General features: G+C 41.1%; 1 protein-coding gene across 3 annotated transcripts in view; it reads right to left on the bottom strand.

Moving 5' to 3' along the window:
- Positions 1 to 2,314: 2,314 nt before the first annotated feature.
- GABRG2 (gamma-aminobutyric acid type A receptor subunit gamma2) overlaps positions 2,315 to 20,958 on the bottom strand; it is a 90,606-nt gene continuing 71,962 nt past the window's right edge. For 2 of the 3 annotated variants that reach the window (XM_054976263.1, XM_054976265.1), the window contains exons 7-10: positions 11,380 to 11,532; positions 6,472 to 6,677; positions 3,981 to 4,004; positions 2,315 to 2,590 (exon numbers count right to left, since the gene is read on the bottom strand). In XM_054976263.1, the coding sequence (XP_054832238.1) occupies positions 2,315 to 2,590; positions 3,981 to 4,004; positions 6,472 to 6,677; positions 11,380 to 11,532 (659 nt within the window). The remainder of the gene's footprint in view (positions 2,591 to 3,980; positions 4,005 to 6,471; positions 6,678 to 11,379; positions 11,533 to 20,958) is intronic. The other variant, XM_054976264.1, reaches the window with a different exon arrangement.

Raw genomic sequence — 20,958 nt, 5'->3', positions numbered from 1 at the left:
AGGTCATCATATTTGCCTTTTTAAAAATTGCTTGTGGGGGGGGGAGGAACAGCAGCAAACACCTGGAGCTAATTTATAGACTAAAGTATTATCTAGTGACCTTCCTATGTTGTTCCATGTATGCTATTTTGCTCAGCTTCTTAAGGCTTGTCTAATAATAAGTGCTGTCATCCATGCATAAGTGGGTGTTCTGTCGGACAAGGCAGCTATGCCCCCCTCCCCAAAATGGGATGGTTTGTAATCCAATATTTTCTGTTACAACAACAAATCCAGGGATGCAGAATAAAAGACAATACAGTGGTCGCTCCTACATGTTCCTTTTTTTTCCGGGCGTTCTCTGTCCTGAAGCCGAGTCTTCCCAACCCGCTTTCATAACTCACCTTCCATATGCAGCGTCCTCGTGCGTTTCTTGTGTGTGTTCGTAGCGGAAGGAAAAAAGATCCCAAAACAGAAAGCATGTTCTTTTTGAACCCGTCAGAAATGACGTTGGTGCAGTCCCGCCCAACTTTACTTTTTTTTTTTTTTGAGCGCATGCAGGATTGTGCTATACCGTTGTCCTGTCTTTCAGTTTCTGTAGAAACTGAGCATGCGTAGTACTCCGTTCTCTACCGTTGATTTTCCAAAGTTTTAAATACAAAAGCGTTTAATAAATATGCAAACAAAAGAGTAGCGCAATTGCACGATTTCATATCCTACTAAATAAAAGGCAAACCATGTTACCTAGCACTCACTCCTTATCCCCGTGGAGGCACAGTATGCAGGGATAAGAAGTGAGTGGGGGCAAAATGAGAGCTCAGCACAGGCTGCAGGAAGGCTCAGTGCAGCGGTGAGGCCCTCCCAATGTCCCACAGCAGCAGGGGTGGTGCTCCCTGCTGCCTCCGTGGGGTCTTGGGAGGGGCGCACACAAGCCAAGCAGTGGCTGAGGGATCAGAGGAGGAGGGAACCCCTGTTCTCTTCCCCATTCCCCTCTTGACTAATGCTGCAGAGAGAGGCGTGGGGGCGGGGGAAGTGTTGCTAGGAGCTGTTATATTTTCCAAAACAACAGGCTTTAATGCTAGTTTGAAATAAAATCAGAAATGTCATTCTGTTCCCAATGTTGTTCCTAAACTGATATTGCTGAGTGATCCAATGTAGGAAGCACTGCATTGTAATAGCACAAGGACCATTTTAAAAGGTTTAAAAAAGGGGGAGGAGGACTTATACTCAGGTATACGAGCCAGACACTTATGTGGGAGGGGTAATGGCAAGAGGAGGGGTTGGAGAGCACTTCAAAAGTGCAAAAAAGCCTCCAGATGCATTGATACGTTAGATAATCGCGCAAAAAAGCGGCATCAAAAATGAAAATGGAACAAAACAAGTTTCACCAAAAAATGCTCAAAACCTGGAATCATGACAACCTGCTTGTGCATGGGGAATGAAGACATATGTAATAAGTGAGATAACCCGCCAAAGTTCTGTTAGCAGGCCGTCTCATTAAGGATGTGTGGAAGCGAGCTGTATATGGTCGTTTGTTTCAATTACTTTGCTCCCCTCCCCCAGTCTTCATGCACTAGACCCAAAAACTACAAGGTAGTGAAATATTTACAGCATTTGTACATGTGCTCTTTAAGGGAGGGCACCCAAAAGGTTTGTTTTCAGCTAGACATAAAGAAAATTTTCTTTTTTCTAGGCTAAATACATTGCTCTTAAGGGGAAATGACTCTTCCAAAAAGAAAAGTCCATAGAGGACAAAGATATCACATATTTATAATTGATGATAACAAATTATTTAATATTTCAGTCACCATCATTCACAGTTGTAATGATAATACCCAAACCTTAAGGATAGTTTGTGGGTCCTCTCCCTCACATCTGTCATTGGTAATTCTCTGCATGATACTGATTTTCTTTTTTCTGCATTAAATATAGAATGTTGGCATTCAAATCACAATAATTTTACAGTCGTCTTGTACAAATGATATGATGGTTGATAGTTACTAGGTTATGGCACTAAAAAATTGAGACTGCTGTAAAGTGTAAAGACCAAAGTTCCATGAAGCTCTGATGCTCAATGAAGCTTACTTAAGCAAGAGTTGACCCACTCCCCCGCATTTGAAGGAATGCTCTGTGTGCATAACAGTGCCTATACAGAACATTCCCTAACACTGAATAGGATGAGATGGCTCTTACTTTCATAAATTCCATGTGTATGTCGGAGCCCCTTCAACGGCACTCCAGCCATTGTCATGGAGTTTAAATGCATTTATACAGGAAACCATCTTTCTAATAAATTCCAAAAATAAGGCTCATATTCACCTATTTCCTTTCTGCTTGCTTAAAGGTAAAGGTATGACACCCAGTAAACTAGGTTAAACAAACAGAAGGCAGTTGGAAAGAATATGCGAGCATATGAGTCCATTTTGGCAACGCGGATATGTATTCTTCCATGCCGCCATGCTCCTGTTCGGCAATCCTCAAAGCAGCAGAAAAAGCTTGCACAGTCCTTGCCATCGAGACATTCATATCCATATTCTTCATCCCTTTCTTGGAGGTGTGTGGCATTATTCATTTGAATAGTGGCAGACCTTGGGCGGATATCAATGGTAGGTGCCTAGGACAAATGAGTGGCATGAAGGAGAAGAAGAGAGAATGAATGTTTTGCTGTTTGCAACAATGTTCTATTTCAACTAACATTTGGTCTGTGGAAATCTATGAGTCAGTGATTCCCTCATCATTGAATGGGGGAATCTCTAAAGTTTTGAAGGCATAATAATTAACTGTTAATGTAATAATAAACGAATTCAAGGCAACAATCCACCATTTTCACTTACACTTTACATTTAGAGGTAAGTACAACTACCATGTTTTATTTAGCACCATAAGCTCTACAAGGTTTAATTCCAGATAGTTTATTCAGAAATGCGTAATAAAGAGCACTGTGATTGATTTGTCCTTGGTTGCTGTTAAATGAATGCTTGATGTATGAAGACAATCATATTTTTCTTAAATCACTAAGTGAAAAATGGAATTTTAAGCATGGTATTTAAAAGTGCCAGTATATGTTTCTTCTTAGGTAGATACTAAACATTTTTAAGGGTAAAAGGATATTGGATGAGTTTCTTGAACTTAGGTTTGGTGGAGATTTAATAGTATCTCATTAGCCTTTCTTGAAAACATGCAGCTCTGCTTTTACAACTGTTTGCTAGATAAGAGCTCATAATGCCAACACTGTATACAGTAGCTGTAATTGTATAATCACTTCAAATGTGTTTTACCAAAAACAACTATTTTGATCCATTGAACATACTGCTTTTGATAGCAGCTGGCACACTGAAAAAGTGGAATAAGATTCAGTCTGTAAATAGAAAACTGTTTAAAATTAATTAAAACAATCATTTTGATTTATTTTGTAGATATTTTTCCCACCTCAAATTGTTTTTCAGAATGAGGACTATGCAAAGTTACTGTACAGCTACCTGTATTTTGCCACTTTGGATAACAAGTATCTGAGAGATAGTGATAACGTTAAAATGTTAGCATTTGATACCCTTTCAAAACTCGGACAGTTTGTGTAAGAATAAATATTGAGATCATTCCAATATAATCTAACTGTTTAGTACAGATCTTTGACAGATTTGCAGTATGCTCTTTCTTCAAGTGAAAACACCTGGAGGATCAGAACTGAGTTCTAAAAGGGTTTATTGTGGATTCTTGGTGTAGCTGGTGGTACTGAATTGGATCCCATGGATAAGCGAATGAAGAGAGCAACACAGATGTTTTGAGTATACTACTAAGCTCTCTTCATGCATGCGATCCAAGCATGTTACTATCATTTGAACTTATGATAAGTTCAAAACAGTTGTGAATTAGTGTTTGGGCTGCTGAATCAACTTTGCAAGTTAATTTCTAATTATTAACCATTCTACTTCACAAGACTTGAAGCTCTAATTGTTCAATTCAGCAGTCACATGCAGTGGATTTCCATACCAAAAATATTATACCTTGAATGAAAACATCCGAAGAAGCTTTGGTTGTGTAGACAGAAAAAAAGAATCAAAAGGGTTTTTGAATTAAAGAAAGGAAGAAAAGGGAAGGAGACAAAAGTAGCATAAATTAAAGATACTTTTACAAACTATATCAAGTAAAAAAAATAGGAAAAAGAGCATGAAATTTAAATAAGAACTTTAAAAGAGATTAGCAAGTAAAGAAAGATCAAAGTTGCCAGATTTGTAATTCTGATTTAATATACTGTTGAGAGTTATGGTTTATTCTGGGATATTTCTTCAAGAAACTACTTTCTAGGCCAGGCATTGAAACATTATCATTTATATGGCTGATCATATACCTGTGAGAGAAATCCACTATTTTTACCAAGATGTCATTCCTCTCTGTAGCCTACTGTTCTTACAGTGAAATCCAAGCAGAGTTACTCCAGTCTAAGCCCATTGATTTCAAGACTGGAGTAACTCTGCTTAGGATTTCACTGATAGTTTTCTACCCATGTTCTGCATGCTCTGCTCCTGTACTTGGTCTTGCTCCACCCAGTCTCACTAAGTAGATATCACCCTGGAATTGCAGAAGTTGGAAGGTACACAAGCTCTTCCACTAATTTATCTTCTTTTAGTTGTTTCATTTTTAATCAACATTTATTAGTTATCTACAACAAGTTCCTAGAGCAGGTAAGCAGAGTTTTAAGGAGGTGAAAAATCTGTAACAGTTCATAAATAAATGTCAAGTTACTAACAGGTATGCAGTTACACTGTGGCAATGGAGTACCTTATAAATGAAAAGAGAAGAAAAAGAAAGAGAGAAGGGAGACTATCTTTTTAAGAAAATGCAGGGGGGAGGGAGTACAGGAGAAAAACAGGAACACATATTTAGTATAAAAACAAAACTAAGAACCATGTACTCTCTTATTTTCTGCCATCCTTGGGCTGTTAATACTGTTCTTCTTGACTTCCAAAGTTTTGTAGCCATTGTAAAGGGGTCTCAGTGAAACGGGAGTACTCCAGATACAAGTAGCTGATCTGAGGTAAACTCCTTACTTCTCTCTTTTAATAGAACTAGCAGCATCAAGAAAACCCATGAGGGATTGTGTCTCATTTCTTAGCAATCTCATGTGAGAAGCCTGTTGTGTGTAAAAAAGAGTTCTAACAGAGCAAAAGAACTTGGGAGAGAACTTGGGAGGAAGGAGTTAGCATGGCTTCACTGCTAATTCCACATGTTGCACCCTCCCCACTTGAGTCCTACTGGAACTGGCAGCATAATGAACACACACCAGTACTCTTGACTGGACCCACTTAGTCTAACCAACCAGAATTAATTTCTTTGTGCGGAGCAGTATCACATCTGTCAAACAGTTTGAGGGCTGACCACATCACCTGTTGTAGCAAACAGGGCCGTTTCCACACTACTCACCTTCTTCTGGAACACTGTGGAATGTGGCGAAAAAACCGTGGAAGATAGCGTATTCTCGCACGAGTTTTGCACAACGTTGCGCAAAACTCACAGGAGAAGATACTATCTTCTGCGGTTTTTCGCCATGTTCCGCAGCGTTCCAGAGGAAGGTGGAAAGTGTGGAAATGGTCCAGGTTTTCAAAGGAGGGGAGAGACTGCAATTCAAGGCAGAATTTAAATCTTTCTTGGTTAATTACTGTGATTACTGTAATTAAATTGTGCAGAGTAGGATATAGACTACAGAAAAACTGTCTGTCTGTCATCACCATTTAAAAAATCTCACATTTATTGGGCTTGTTTAGATGATGTCTCCTCTAAATAATGAAGCCTATGCAATAAATCTAAATATTCCTTGTAAGCATTCCTTTTCACCATTGCTATATGACATAATTACTATGGCTGGAACCCAAACAGCAACTTGTGTATACTTAAGGCACTTTCACGTGCACTTTTTGGGGGGAGGTGGTCAATTTCCCCGCTATATGTAATTCCTTGGAATCACATCGTGTGCCACACTGGTGGGTCTGAGAACTTGAGGAGTGTCTGGGGGTAGGTCTGGCCTGATATGTGCATTGGAACATCATGAAAAACCCTTTGGCTCATGTTCTACTAATGTACCAACAATTATAATTTTACAGAGGCAACAGAAATTTGCTGCACTGCAATGTGGTACATAATCAGTATAGTCAACTCCACATAAATCTCATAATGACATTCTCAAAACTAACTACATGATAAAAAATGAAATGCTTTTGCAGGTTTGTTCACAAAGAATACTAGGATACAAAAGACATTTGCACATCTCCCTCTATGAAGTAGACTATGAATGAGCAAGTAATACATTTCTCTAGCCACTTCCATTCCCTCCCACCCCTGAATCCAGTGGGAGCATAAGGAAAGATATGTAATATACAGATGTTTGCTTACATGGTCACCACACAAACCTCTCAATCTATTGCAAAGCTCACAAAACATTTCCTTCAGAACAACATGTTTCAATAAAGGTTTCAATTTGCATAGTAACAAAATACATACAGGATTTTTCTTCTTTTTGTCTTTATCCTTGCTTGGCTTTCTGTTACTGACAAAATAATGAAGAGTCCCGTACTCCACCAGTGCCGAAAAAACAAAAATGAAGCAAACTGATACAAAGAGATCCATTGCAGTCACGTAAGAGACCTTGGGAAGAGATTTGCGAGCAATTGTACTGAGAGTGGTCATTGTCAAAACAGTTGTAATACCTAGTAAGAAGACAGAAATTTAAAGAAAACATTACTCATGTAATATGAACAATCTTGTTCTATCTTTTATGGGCTCACCTTCCACCCTGAATTCAGATGTAAGCAGTGGACACGTTGTAATATGTAAACTAAACTTTACATAGGTATATTATACCATTATAATAATAATAATAATAACAACAACAACATTCAATTTATATACCGCCCTTCAGGACAACTTAATGCCCACTCAGAGCGGTTTACAAAGTATGTCATTACCATCCCCACAACAAACACCCTGTGAGTGGGCGGGGCTGAGAGAGCTCCAGAGAACTGTGATTGGCCCAAGGTCACCCAACTGGCTTCAAGTGGAGGAGTGGGGAATCAAACCTGGCTCTCCAAATTAGAGTCCTGTGCTCTTAACCACTACACCAAACTGGCTCTCTTATAGTCTTCATAATTGTTTGCTCTGAACTATGTCATCATGCAGCCCAGTTCTAAACAACATGGGTGGCAGCAGAACATAGCTGAAGTGGAATACAGTAGCAGCAGAGTACAGAGGAAGCAGCTGAACTGACAGTGGGCACCTTTCCACTCGGCTGGTCAGTGGAGGCCTCCTTGGAGGTGGAGAGTGCTCTTTTGGATTAGACCCAAGCAGCAGCTGCAGGGATGCCTGGCAGCTATAAGACCAGGTATATTGACAAGGCACTGCCAATGGGGTGCTCTGTGGCCTGCACAGCCTTTGAGGCATTTAGCACTTACCTGGAGATGGCAGCCAAGAACCGCATGAGCTGCCAGCACATCACACACTACCTAGATGCTTTTCTTATAGCGGGCTGAGTGGACAGCACACAGTGTGTGCCTTTTGCCTGGCCTCCTTCCAGGCATTGAAGAGTGACCTGGGTGTCCCTCTAGGTCAGGAGAAGACCTTTGGTTACCAGACGTTTGAGATGGGCTGCAGGATTGGTTAAATCTTTAGGAGTTTTGGCAAGAGCCATTTTGTGGCTCTTGTGATGGTTAGACATGGATTCATTTGGGGGAAAACACAACCTGTGTGCCCTATTTCCCCATAGCTGGGGCTCTCCTTAAGGGATCTTGAGGGCAATACAGGGCATCAGGGGCTGTTGGGGTATGCTCACTACCAGGGGATAGAGAGGCATATGCCAAGATGGAGTCACACTTACTGTCATCCCATTGTACCCTCACTCCTCACCTGATGATTTGAGGGGATGGGGGGGGGTCATTGGCTGGCAGGTGGGCCAGCCAATCTTGCAGACATGTCCCATGTGGCACCAAGGCCCCTGAAAGTTGTAAGCAATTAAGTTGTGGTTTTTAATTCCACCCATGGTCTCTGTAGTCTCTACCCTTCCCCTCACCCCTCAAGCTGGCCCCACAATCTCCTATGGGTGACTCTTCTCTGCAAATGCCCCCCTTCAACTGTTCTAAAATATCCTTTTTCCAAGTCAGACTCTAAAAATGGAAGTAAGTCTGATCAGGGACATGAAATATTTAGAAAGGATCAAAAGTATTTGCAGAGATAAATGAGCAAATCGGGGAAACTCCTTTCGCATACTAGTTCCTTCCTGAATTGTTCTGGGCCTCCTACTTTGGGGCAAAACTCTGTATTGGAAATCTCATATTTCCTTTTTCATGTATAATTACACTTTAAGATTATTTTAAATTTAGAAATATGCAAATACAGACATACAATAATAGCCAAATAGACACAAGTACAACAGCACAAAATCAGTTCCCAATAGTTGACATTTTAACATACAAGAACTAATGACCCTATTTCAATGGAATATACTTGAGAAGTGTGGGAGTCACAATGAAGGGTAATATTATCAAGTGGAGTATGGCTGACAGAGGTGTCCTCATATAAACCATGATATATCTGTGAAATTCCTGTGAGAAACGCACATGAGGACTTGGCACTTACAAACAAGGTGACGCAATGCATCATGATAATGCCCTTGGGTCTTTGAGAATGCTCTCTCTCTCTCTCTCTCTCTCTCTCTCTCCCCCTCCCTCCCTCCCTCCCACCCTCCCTCCTTTAGCCTCTTCAAAGCATCTACAATTATTGATTAACTGAGCTTCTAAATATCTCTCTTTCACTTATGATCTATGTATGACCATTGGTCCATGTAAACATCTTACTCAAGCTTGCTCCAACATTCAAGAAATGTCATAATATTGTAAATGATTATGCTGATACACACAGGTATCTGGACTAAAAGAGCCCACTAAAAATAAATTTTCAGTATGACATCATTGCTGTGTCAATTATTGGCTCAACTCCTTCATGCCAGAGAAGTAATGCTCCAGTAGGCAAAGTGACATAAATTCATGAGTGAGAAAACTTGGGCACAAAGGTGCTAAAAGTAGTTTTAATTCTGCTGAAACATCATTATAGTGCCTAGGTCTACAATGAGATGCCTCTATTCAGTAACAGGAATTCTTGGAGATTTTCATGCAAAAGTAGTTACTTGTCAGCCTTCTAAAATAAATCTTTCCAGGTTCTGAGAGTTTTTTTAATTTTTAAAAAGGATCCATATGCACAGATCATGGCCACAGTCCAATGCAGGAGTAAGCACACTGCACATGTGTTCTTTTTGTTGGAAATACAATGTCTTGTGTACAGAGAAGGCAGAAGGCACAGAATACCTGCAATGGGTAGCGAGTAGAGATGGGCACAAACAGAAAAAAAAATGAACATGATGTTAATTGTTTGTTGCCATCCATGAACAGGGACTCATGAACAACCATGAACATGGCCCTGTTCACGGACATGTTCATGGTCGGCTGTTCGTGGGGGCCAGCAGGCTCTCCTCCAGCCATCATCCAAGTCAAGATCCCTACTGCAACACTCCCAGAAACCTTACCAGAGCAGGCAGCAGGAAAGGTACCAATAATAAATAATAGCTTGGCCCAGAGCCTGGCAGCAGCCCTGGAACTTGAAGGGGTAGATCCCTATCCCACCACACACAAAGAAAATTCAAGCTCCAATGCACTCTCTCTATCAAAATGCCAACAGCAACTCTCTCCCTCTCCAAAACCAGAGCTGGGAGTCCCCCTCCCCCCTGCTCTTGGCTCCCTTGTAACAAATTTGGAGCTCCACGCTTGAAGGGAAGACCTGCCTATCAAGCTAAATTGGGCTTAGATTGGGGTTTCCAGGGCAACAGCAGGAGTTCAGACAGAGTTCAGACAATCCCTGCCTAAGTTGCCAAGGGAATTGATTGCAGGTGCCAGACTGTCTGGCTTGACTAACAGCAACGGACAGCAATGAACAAAGCTTGCAACGACCACCTGTTCGTTTAGAATGTGGCCTCATGAACAGCTTGTTCGTGAACAGCAGATTGGGCTGTTCGTGACTTTTTTTGTTCATATTGCTGTTCGTGCCCATCTCTAGTAGCAAGTCTGACAGTTAGATAGATGGCAGAGTGGGATCCTTCTTTCCTCCTCTCTTTTGTCCCTCCAGCATGTCTCCAGATTGGTATTCTTAGGCTACTTCCTGCTTCTTCCTGGAAGTCCCTCCTCCCTTTTTTAAACCGAGGTAGTTAGTATCTATTCTGTTTCTCTCCTTTTTGTAAAAGTTGTAGTTCCTGAATAAACTCTCTTCATTTACTCCTTAGTCAGACTCAAGATCATTCCTAAGATATACCAGAGCCTACACTTCTTACATTAGAAGAGAGAGAAGCAGAAACCTTCTGCTTCACAAAGGTGATTTTCCTTTGCTTTAGTGTTGGTGTCATCAATATGCAGTTGACACCCAGCTTTCTATTTCCTTATCCAAGCCTCCAGATTAATCTTTCTTAGCTCTGAGCCAATGATTTGAGCCTGTGTCTAAAAGCCGATCGAGCTGAAGCTGAATCCAGATGAGACAGCAATGATGCTAGTTGGAAAGTTGATGGTTTAAAAAAATTGGATCCACTTGTCATGAATGGAACATTGTTTGCTTGCACGTTTGTTTTACAGGATTTTTACCATAACATTCTGCCCTCACAAGGCCACCATGCACCTTTTGGGCTTAGTTGACTTTTGCAGAGCAGTTTAAGAGCTTGAGGGTGCTCATGATGAACCCAGCCTAACTATTTCAAAAGCAGATTTGCATAGTGGTTAAGAGTGTCTTCTATTAGCCACATGTGATTCTCTCTCTGTTCTTAGAGCTAGCCAATTTCACAGCTGGATTATTGTAATGCACTGTACATGGGACTGCCCTTGAAGAAAACTTGAAAACTGCAGCAGGTTGACAATGAGGCAGCCTGATTTTATTTGTGTTATTGAGTCAAATTCAATGTGCTAGTTATGACCTTTAAAGCCCTTTACAGCCTAGGACCCACATATCTAAAGTACCATCTCTTCCCATATATCCCACGCACTAGCTGCCTACTGTCTCTTTTCCCCTCTTAAGGTGGCACACTTGGCATCAACTAGAGCCCATTCTCTTTCCACTGTAGCTCCCACTCTGTAGAACAGTCTCCCTTAGGGGGTGAGGGGAGCACTGTCATTAGAAATCTTCAGGAGGTGCTTCAAAGAACTTTTATTTGACAAAGGTTTAAATGGGGTATTAACTGCAGGCATCTTTTGCAGGGAGAGGGGTATCTGTGGTTTCACTCTGTTGCTTTTAAAATGTAATGTTTTAATTATGAAGTGCAAAACACCTTGAGCCACAAGGAAAGGCAAATATAAATATTTTAACAAAACAAATAAATAAACCTACCCAATGACGTTCTGGCTGGAACTGCATCCTTATTAATCCAGAAAGAGACCCAAGACAGCACTACAATGAGCGTGCAGGGGATATACGTCTGAATAGTGAAGTAGCCCATCCTTCTGCTCAGCTGAAAGTAGACTGCCATGACCACATAATCCCCTGTAAAACATATTTTGCATAAGGTAACATGATTGTACAAGGCAACATGATAATCCACATTGTTCACCATCTGTTATTGAAATAGCAAGGTTGACAAATTGTGGATTTGCAAAGCATTAATCTTTCTGGCCAGCAGAGGATGCTAATTGTACCCCCATGAGTAGTATGCATAGATTCAAGTGTTTTGGCCCATTAATTGCAATGACCCAAATTAATCTGGGTACCATTAACCTTCTGTCCACCACAGGGTGGAAGAAACAACAGCAAATGGGTCGTTCTATAACTGCTGAATTCCTGTTACTTTTCCCCATAGGCACAGTATACTTCAAAGTCAGATTAGTGGCTTAACTAGGCCTAATTCAGTACACAGTTCTTATTTTCTTATTATACTTTTAGAAGCCTCAGAAGAACTACAGTTAGTGGCATCCTGCTTACATTTAGCTTACAATCTGTTGCATCAAGGAAGTTATTTACGTCATTAATCCTGGATGAAAGATAACACAAGAAGTTACCCTCTACCTTTTCTGTTAGAATGTGCTGGAAATCAGCGTTTAATATTAGGGACTGTAAACTAGCAAATGAATCCCTTAAGCATGGTCAGCATTTTCTGCTACTGGACAAATTATGGAGCAATTAGCACTTGCATTATGACACAAGAGATCTCTGGTTGGATCTCACAACATCTTGTGATTTTGTTTTGCTTGAAAACAGACTTGTGGCATTATGATATTGATGGAGTAGCAGTCCAGAGAAGCGATTTGAGCACTTCCACACCACTGCTTTTCCAAGCTAAGTGACCCTGAAGCTGCAAGGTAAAACTGTTCCAGATCCTGGCAGAGGTGAGGTGACAGCAATAGGGGCAAGGTAGGGACAGCACAGACCCAGCCAACCCCAAAATTTACTATTCCAGACCACTGCCTTCCCTCCCTGCGTCATACATCCAGCTCCACAAGAGCATGAATGCCGTCCACATAGGAAATTGAGTCCTGCCCCAGAAGGAACAAGCACCAATTCCTTACCTACTTTAGTACTATAAGAACAGCCAGAGGAAAAGAAACTGCAGATACTTCAATCCAGCCAGTATTTCTCTTTGGTATACTAGAAGTTTACTCAGCAGAACTTTACATCTTTTAAAGAACCTGTCAGGTAATTTGGAGTTAGAACCCCGGTGTTCTTCTTGGTTCCAAATATTCCTACAACTTTACTTTCCCTCACAGGGCTTATTTCCCATTGTGCTCAGCACCCACAGTGGTGGATAGACTCCACATGGATGTGGGATTCTCCATGCGTCCCCCTCCCCACAGAGTGCTTTTTAAAACTGATGGTAGGTAGATCACTGCAGTGTAATAACTTACTACTTTTTTGAAAAAAACCTGCAAAAAAGGCCATTGATGGGGAGAAATAGAGAGCGAGGGTAAATGGCTCTGGATATGGACAGGGAGATGTGGAAATCCACACCATCCCATCCACAATGTGACCAAAGCTGCTTTGAGTATGATATGCACTGAAAAAGGGTGTGAGAAAAAAATACAGTGAAGCCAGGAAAACCTAGAAGGAGGGTGACCACATGAAAACATCATGTGGAAGTCCTCTCCAAAAAAACTGTGTGTGTGTGGGGGGGGGGGGGGAAATATGGAGCAAAAATTCCAGGAACACATGAACTGATAGAACTGCAATATATTGCACCAGACCATTGGTCCATCAAGATCAGAACTGACTACTCAGACCCACAGTAGCTCTTCAGGATCTCAGGTCCTTCACATTACCCAGTACCTGATCCTTTTAACTGGAGACACCAGGGACTGAGCCTACAACTTTCTGCATGCCAAGGAGATGCTCTACAACTGACCCATGACCCCTCCCCTAATATGGAACCTACTGTAGCCCTGTAGCCACTGAGCAGCCTCCACATGAGGGGATTCTCCATGTTTCCCCTCTCCTGAGAATGCTTCTCCTGGCATTTAAAAATGGATGGTAGGTATATGACCACAGTGTGATAGCATTTGCCCTGATCTGGCTAGCCCAGGCTAGCCTAGTCTTATTGGCTCTCAGTAGCTAAGCAGAGTCGGTCCTGGTTAGTATTTGAATGGGAGACTGCTAAGGAAGTCCAGGGTCGCTGCTACACATAGACAGGTAATGGTCAATCTCCTTTAAGTGTCTCTGTTACCTTGAAAACCCTATAAGGTTGCCATAAGTGAGCTGCAACTTGACACACACCCCAAAATGATGACACTGTAATAACCTACTACTATTTTTGTTGTTTTTCAAGAAAATATTTTAATACATCAATTAAAAACATCAGACTTTTGGGTTCATTTTCCTGTAGCTGAGAGCAATAAAACCAAGTGGAAAAAGATCAGTGTTGAAAAACATGCTTATTGCATCATTACTAGACAGATATTCCATGTAAATTACATTTTCATTCTGTAGGATTGTTGCTTTCCATCACCTTTCTTTTCTTAGGATAAAATTTAGGTTTTGTGTCTGTAAATGTTGATATTAGCTGAATGTTAAATTTTTCTGCGTTGTGGATTTAAAATGGAGTACCACTTTCATTTGGTTATATTATGTTTGTGAAATGGCAGGCATCTGCCATAACTGAATTAAATGAAAGATATGTATTGCAAGTTCTTAGAAAAGTTCACTGAGAAAAAATTGATACTGCCATTGTATTGCATATATAAAAGGAGAGCAGACAGAAAGCATCTTGAAAATCACACTGATTTAATAGAAAATCACAGCTTCCCACTACAAAGCTTAAAATACTGCCTCTTAGGCTTGAGATAAAAAGCATCTTTTTTGTTTAATTTGCTTTTTTGCAACTGGATTTGGAACTAACAGCATTTGCAAATATCACATCCTTGTCAACATATTCACTGGGACCGCACGCTGATCCAACTGGTTTGGATTTTATGTCCCTTTTGCAAACATCTTTGTAGTGTTCTGTGCTCAAAGACTTTTTAGAGAACAAAGGAAGACTTGCTGGAAATTTTTCATAAAAGCAACATAACTTCACATCTATCACATCCAGACCTGTGAGCATCTTTAGTTCAACAGCTGCCAATATATATAATGCATACACTCAAAAAGAAAGGGACTGAATAGAAATGAACAGCTCTGGGAAGAAAAGTCTCAAGCCAGTAGGAGCTTCTTTAGTTTTTTAATGGTGTGGTGGGTGGGAAATTGCACTATGCTAAAGATATGGATTCAGTTCTGAATGGATTGTAGGGTGGGGCGCTTCCTCATAAGGCTCCTGGGCTTAGAACAGCTGCCCTGACAAGCAGAAATCAGCAGCAAATCAGCAAGTGACAAGATTTCCCCTGGCAGGACTTCATTGGTATATCACTCGGGGGTGGGGGTGGGGGTGGCTGTTTGGAGTATAGTTCAGGATAACTGATTTTTCCAGGTGCTTCTGAAAAATCCACTGTTGTTTTTTCTTATTATGGATTGGACCACCAGCAAGGATCACAGAACATTCCAAAGTTCTCCTCTCCCCAACAGTCCTTTTGTACTATGGGAAAGTTTATTCCTGGGGTCACATTACTACCCAAGTAATCTAATAGCCATGTGGGATGGGAGACTTCAGTAGAGAGGAGGAAGTGGTGGTCTTCTACCTCTTCCATCAGTAGAGCTGCATGATAGAAAAGGTAGAAAGGGTGATTTCATCCCCCTTCCCTCCCCACTGCATTGTCCTAACACACAGTTATTAGATCATATAGGTTCTGTAACCCTAGAAAAAAACTTTCCCAGGATTCAAAAATACTACTGGAGGTGAGAGGAATGACAGTAATGTGTTATATGTCTGGGGTAAATGAAGTAATTGTTTGGTCCTGGCCACCTCTCCATTAGCATCATCTGTAAAGGATATCGGGGGCGGGGGAGAGAAAGAAGGATCTGGTAGTTAGATTAATCTAATAGATAGCAATAGGTTTACCTCTTGACAGAAAATTTAAAATTGCAGTTATTAATTACTTGAAAACTGAAAGTTTTGAAGCTTGGCAGCTGAGAAAAAGTAGAGTTAAGGAAACGCCATTTGAACGAACATTATTGGACACTTAGAGATATTAGTCTAAAATGTATTGCTTTCTTCTAGATTTAGAGTAGAAACAGTGTAACAATCATAGTAGAAAATGGCAGAAATTTCTGAGGTATGTGTTATGCACAAACAAACCCACAGTGTGGCTTACAAAACACTTTATAATGTCATATAAGCTAATGATAGTTTAGTGGCATATATGTATATAAGTCAATATATCAATATATAAGTCACATATATATTGACTTATATATCAATATATAAGTCACATATTGATGAATTTGTGTGATTGGCTTTTAGAATTGATCTGCTTGTGTCTTTCCAATGCCCAGCTCTGGAAGATAGGAAACTAGTGTGGGGTTTGATGAGGAGTATAATGTAGGCCATTTCCCCACATCTTAAAAATAGTGCCACAGTCATGGAATGCTGATGGCTCCTTTTGAGCGATTTCTGACATCGCCATTTCCAAAACAGAGGCAGGCAGTTATGATTCCAAAATGGAGGCAGGCAGTTATGATTCCATTTACGGAAAATGAAATCATAACCGCCTGCCTCCATTTTGGAAAAAGTAACGTCAGAAATCGTGTAAAAGGAGCTGCCAGCATTCTGTGTGTGGCACTATTTTTAAGACATGGGGAAATGGCCATGGTCTGAATATTGAATGATTTTGGTAGCAGCATTCTTGATAGAAGTAAGTAGACTGAATGAGGCAAAAGCCTCATTCACCTCCTTATTTGTAATTTTCTAAACAAAATGAATATTTGTGGAATGAAATTTATTTGTATAGTAAACAGAATATTTGCAGATCAAATACTTCTTAAGGCAATTGATTCAGTAGACTAGTCCAGCTGCCACGACACTTGTTTAAAGCCATCATGCTGTGCCTGGGCCAACATAAAGCAACATGCTTGCTTCATGTCAGAATCCACAGCAAATCTTAATTCCCTTCAATTATTTTAATAAATAGCTCTTCAGCCTTTGGCAGTTAAGTTATACTTGCCTTTTGTTGAATTATGGAAGCAACACAGAAATTAATTAAACATCTGCCCAGCAAATGCAGTACAAATGAACAGCAACAATATATTTGTGTTTCAGTACACATCACTGCAGTGATACCAGTGGACTGTTTCTTTAGTCTCTGATGATGTGTTTAAGATAGAGAAATGGGTCCAGATCCAGATAAAGTTAGTCACACTTAAGACTTAGTAAATTCAGTGAATGGGACTTAAGTTAGTTACAATTAACTTACTCAATTGATTTCAGCAGGACTAAAGTGGGACTCATTTTCTCTGCACTGAGGCCTATTTATACTTTTATTAATATTTTTTGCAACTGCTTCAGCTCAGCTCTTGAAGCCCCCTCATGTGCTCTAAGTTCCAGGTTTTAATCTTTTGTAGTGCACATACTGACATTTCTGACAAAGCGATAGCTGTTAAAAATAATTTCCAAGTGTACTGTCCCCTAGCACTTGCTTCTGAAATAGCACATTAAAAACAATAACAGCATATGTAGTTCTATGATGCTTTGACAACAGCATGACTGACCAACACAGTTTACTCTTTGCTTAATACCATTGCCCCTTGTTGAACTGAATGATTCTACACATGAAAAGGGTAGTTAGGTACAAACAACAATAATGTTCACTAAGCTGCACTCAAGGTCCTTTTTATTGGGGTGATGTGCGTCAGACTATGGATGACAGGATACAGCAGACAGATCTCAGGACCATTGCATCAAGACACAGGTTCTTGGTCAAAATGGCTTTTATTCAGAAATCAGATCTTTTCTATATACAGGTCCATAAGACTGCTTAGAAGCAAGGTAGACATCTAAGCAGCATGAACAGACGTTGACAGGAATGACATCATATGAGAGAACCTTCTTTGTTAACCTTCTAGTTTACTCCTTTCTTCCCCCTCCCAACTGTAAACAATACTTTGGCACTCTCTTTGTGTGAGAACGTTTCACATATTTGTGATATCACATTGAGTTACTAGGAAGCAAGACACAGCACTGTCTGTGAATGAGCACAAGGTCATAAACACTAGAAGCTGTTATAGTCCAACGGATAAACACCTGTGGAAGCCTGAGAAAAGAATGGTTATGAGCAGAGATGGGCACGATCCGAATTACGATCCAAAAACCCCCAAGATAATGGCGATCACGTGATCGTGACTCAGCGGATCGTGATCGACCACAGCCAATGATCCAGCAATCAGGAGGGGGGCTGGATCGGGGCTGGATCGTGCTCGGATCGGGAAGCCAGGCACTCAGGCACCAGTAATCTATTCCCGGGGCAACGGAGCCAGGGGAATGCCTGAGCTGTGTTTCCCCTCCTTCTGTCACCCTGGAAACCCGAATGGAAGCCCAGCTTTCCTTGATCAGCAGGGCTTCCTTCCAACTACGGAGCAGCAAAGCAGTCACCAGTTGGGAGAAGACACACAGGGGAGGGAGGGGGAAGGGGGTGTTCTGTAGCCATGGGCACTCCAATCTCATCCCTGCAAACCCTGATAGGCAGCTAATACGGCCAAACACAGAAGGCCAAACACAAACACAGATGCCACCGGCATCACCCACCGTTCTTTTCTCACCAGCGCGCTCCCTTTTGGCCTGGCGGGCAGGCACATGGGGGGTGCCGCCAGCGAGTGGCCAGACCCCCTGCCCCCTGAGGGGAGGCGGCTCATCGCTGTCTCCCCATGCACGGTGGCAGCCGCCAACACTCACCTTCCCACATAGCTGGGAATAGCAGTGCACCTCGCTTTGGCCTCCACAATCCACAATCCACGGATCAGGAACGGGAGATGATCGGTGTGGATCGTTTAGTCAGGATCGTCACTGGCACCGATCCACAATCAGCTGGATTGGCAATTTTTTTTGGATCGTGCCCATCTCTAGTTATGAGTTGACACTAACAAAGTGATATTGAGCTATAGCTAGATACACTGTGTTCAGCAGAACAGAATCAAAATTGGCATGGATGGGGTTCAGACATGACAATGTGGCTGACATTCACCACACCTATTTTTGTGGAGAGGCGAACCAATTCCAATTTCCTTCTCCCAATGAGAATCATAAGCATTGTCCACAGAGACCTGCCATAGCTCTAGGGTTGCCAGGTCCCTCTATCCTCTATGTGGGAGGGATTGAAAGTCCTGGCACTTACCTCGTGCAGGCAGTGTCTCGATCTTTGCATGCACGCTTTGCGTGCACATGCTCCAGAATCAGCATGAGATGTCACTTCCGGAAGTGATGTCACCATGTCAGCTAGAAGAGTGCTCCAGCCCTCCACACAGGGCCAATTCAGCCCATTTGGGGCCCAAATGAAGTGCAGGAATGCTCCCATGGCCGGCGTGATGACATCACTTCTGAAAGTGACATCACTGCATCAGTTGGGAGCGTGCATGCAGTGTGTGTTTCTGAGGTGCCTGCCAGTGGTAGCTTGCCCCCTCCCACCAATCACTGGGTGATCGGCGGACGAAGAGCAAATCCCTGGGAGTTTGCCCACCACAGGCGAGCATGTGGGAACCCTACATAGCCCTCTGTTTATTAGGGAACTCTGTATATCAGGGAACCCATGTGATTTTAGTGGTAGATCTTGATTGTATAAATGAACAGTGATAGTCCATTGCATTTGATACATCTAATTCTATGCACATCTTTCAAAGTTCATATTATCATAGAGGGTGACTTTCAACCGGCTATGTGTCTATTCATTATTGTACCATATGATCTGCTGTCAACAGTTATAACTCAAACATACCCCTTTGAAAAGAAGAGTTTACTATACCACTGCAATAGCATCAAGTTTATGCATACTTTGGCTAATATATATCCATGATGCACTAGATAGTTATGCCTCATAATGTAAACACTCTCTTCATTTTGTTCAGCAAGGAGATAAGGCCACTGTTACATCTAAACCTGACAAGACAAGAGTGTTCTTCTTTCAGAACTTGAAGAAGGTAACTCCATCTCTCTGCTAAACAATGCTGAAGAAGAATCCCTCCAACTTTGTGTTCTGTATGAGATCTTTCCCCCTTTCTTCTGAATAGAAGTGAGCCACTTAGGTCAGTATTTTCAAATGCTGCAGGTGGCTTCTTCTTATGATGTAGCTGTAGTGGAAATTTTATGACTGAATTTTTCACACACCTATGTAAACACTTTCTAAAGTAAATAATAATCCTTGTTTAATATTTGTTTTTTAATATAGGCTAAAGCCAATATGAGATAAGATGTATCTTGGTGTCTCTGTGTAAATCATGTGACTCAATGGATCATAGAATTACAGCACACCAAGGTCACTAGCCACTTATACTAAAGAAGTAGCCTCTTGTCCCAAAGCTTCCCTGAACTGGCTACAGTACTCAGAAAGATTAAATTTCAAGGAACTGGCCACTATTCAAGGAAGCTTCCACTATCTGAAGGAGTATGCTTTAAAGTAAGATCATATGAGAATAGAAAAGCCTGCCCTTTCCCTGATAGGTCCCTACACAACAGTGCCATAATACCTCAAACACAGAGTCTCTCTACACAAGGCCTCTTACACGAGTAGGATCAAATGAAAGATCTTACATTTGTTCTTCCATGCACTGCTAAGAAGACAGAGAACACTTGAATATAAGACCACACAGAAAGTAAGTCACTTGAGTGTTCCCATGTAAGATGTCTTGTGTAGAGAGACTATAGACTGTCAGGGGAAGAGGAGAAATAACACTCATCAGATTTTACTGGGCATAAAATTGTCTGTTTTTGTCCACAGTCAAATAAAAATAACAAATTACAAAGAGCCAGTACATTTACTAAAGTGTGCATGTGGACTGTGCACTTTGTTTCAGCATTGTTTCAGCTATGTATCAGATTTATGCTTGTTTTCAAATTTCTGCAATCCAAACAGTTCTGCACTGTCTATTGGATGACCAAGCCATTGATCATATTGACTTTCACTGTGGAATCCACTTGGAGTCTCCACGAGAAAGGTAGACAATGAATGATGTAAATAAATAAAAATAAAATAGACATACATGCCTAGGTCTGGAGCTAATCACATTAAAGAGGATTCACTAAAGACAACAGGAAATTGTAAAATACAGACTGCTTTGCTTTACTTTTCATAGTTTCAGTGTTCCATTTGGTTGTTTCAGTAATGAATAGCGCCAGAATGCCAGATGGATGGGGAAAGAAATGAAGGCAAATCTATGATGTATGAGTTAAATAGGTTCAAAATTTTTTCCATGTGGGTTATCAAATGTTCTTTAAGAACTGATCAAATGGTTAACAGCTGGAGTAAACATAGGACACTGTTTAGAGGATAACTAGTAGGCACAATTTTATTGGCACAGTTGACAATGTCCACATGGTATGCAGAAACCCAAATATATACCAGCTGTCCT

The sequence above is a fragment of the Eublepharis macularius genome, chromosome 4 (assembly GCF_028583425.1).
Source record: "Eublepharis macularius isolate TG4126 chromosome 4, MPM_Emac_v1.0, whole genome shotgun sequence".
In the NCBI taxonomy this organism is placed as follows: domain Eukaryota; kingdom Metazoa; phylum Chordata; class Lepidosauria; order Squamata; family Eublepharidae; genus Eublepharis; species Eublepharis macularius.
The sequence above is the reverse complement of the archived record's forward strand: the minus strand, read 5'-3'. Positions and strand labels throughout refer to the sequence as shown.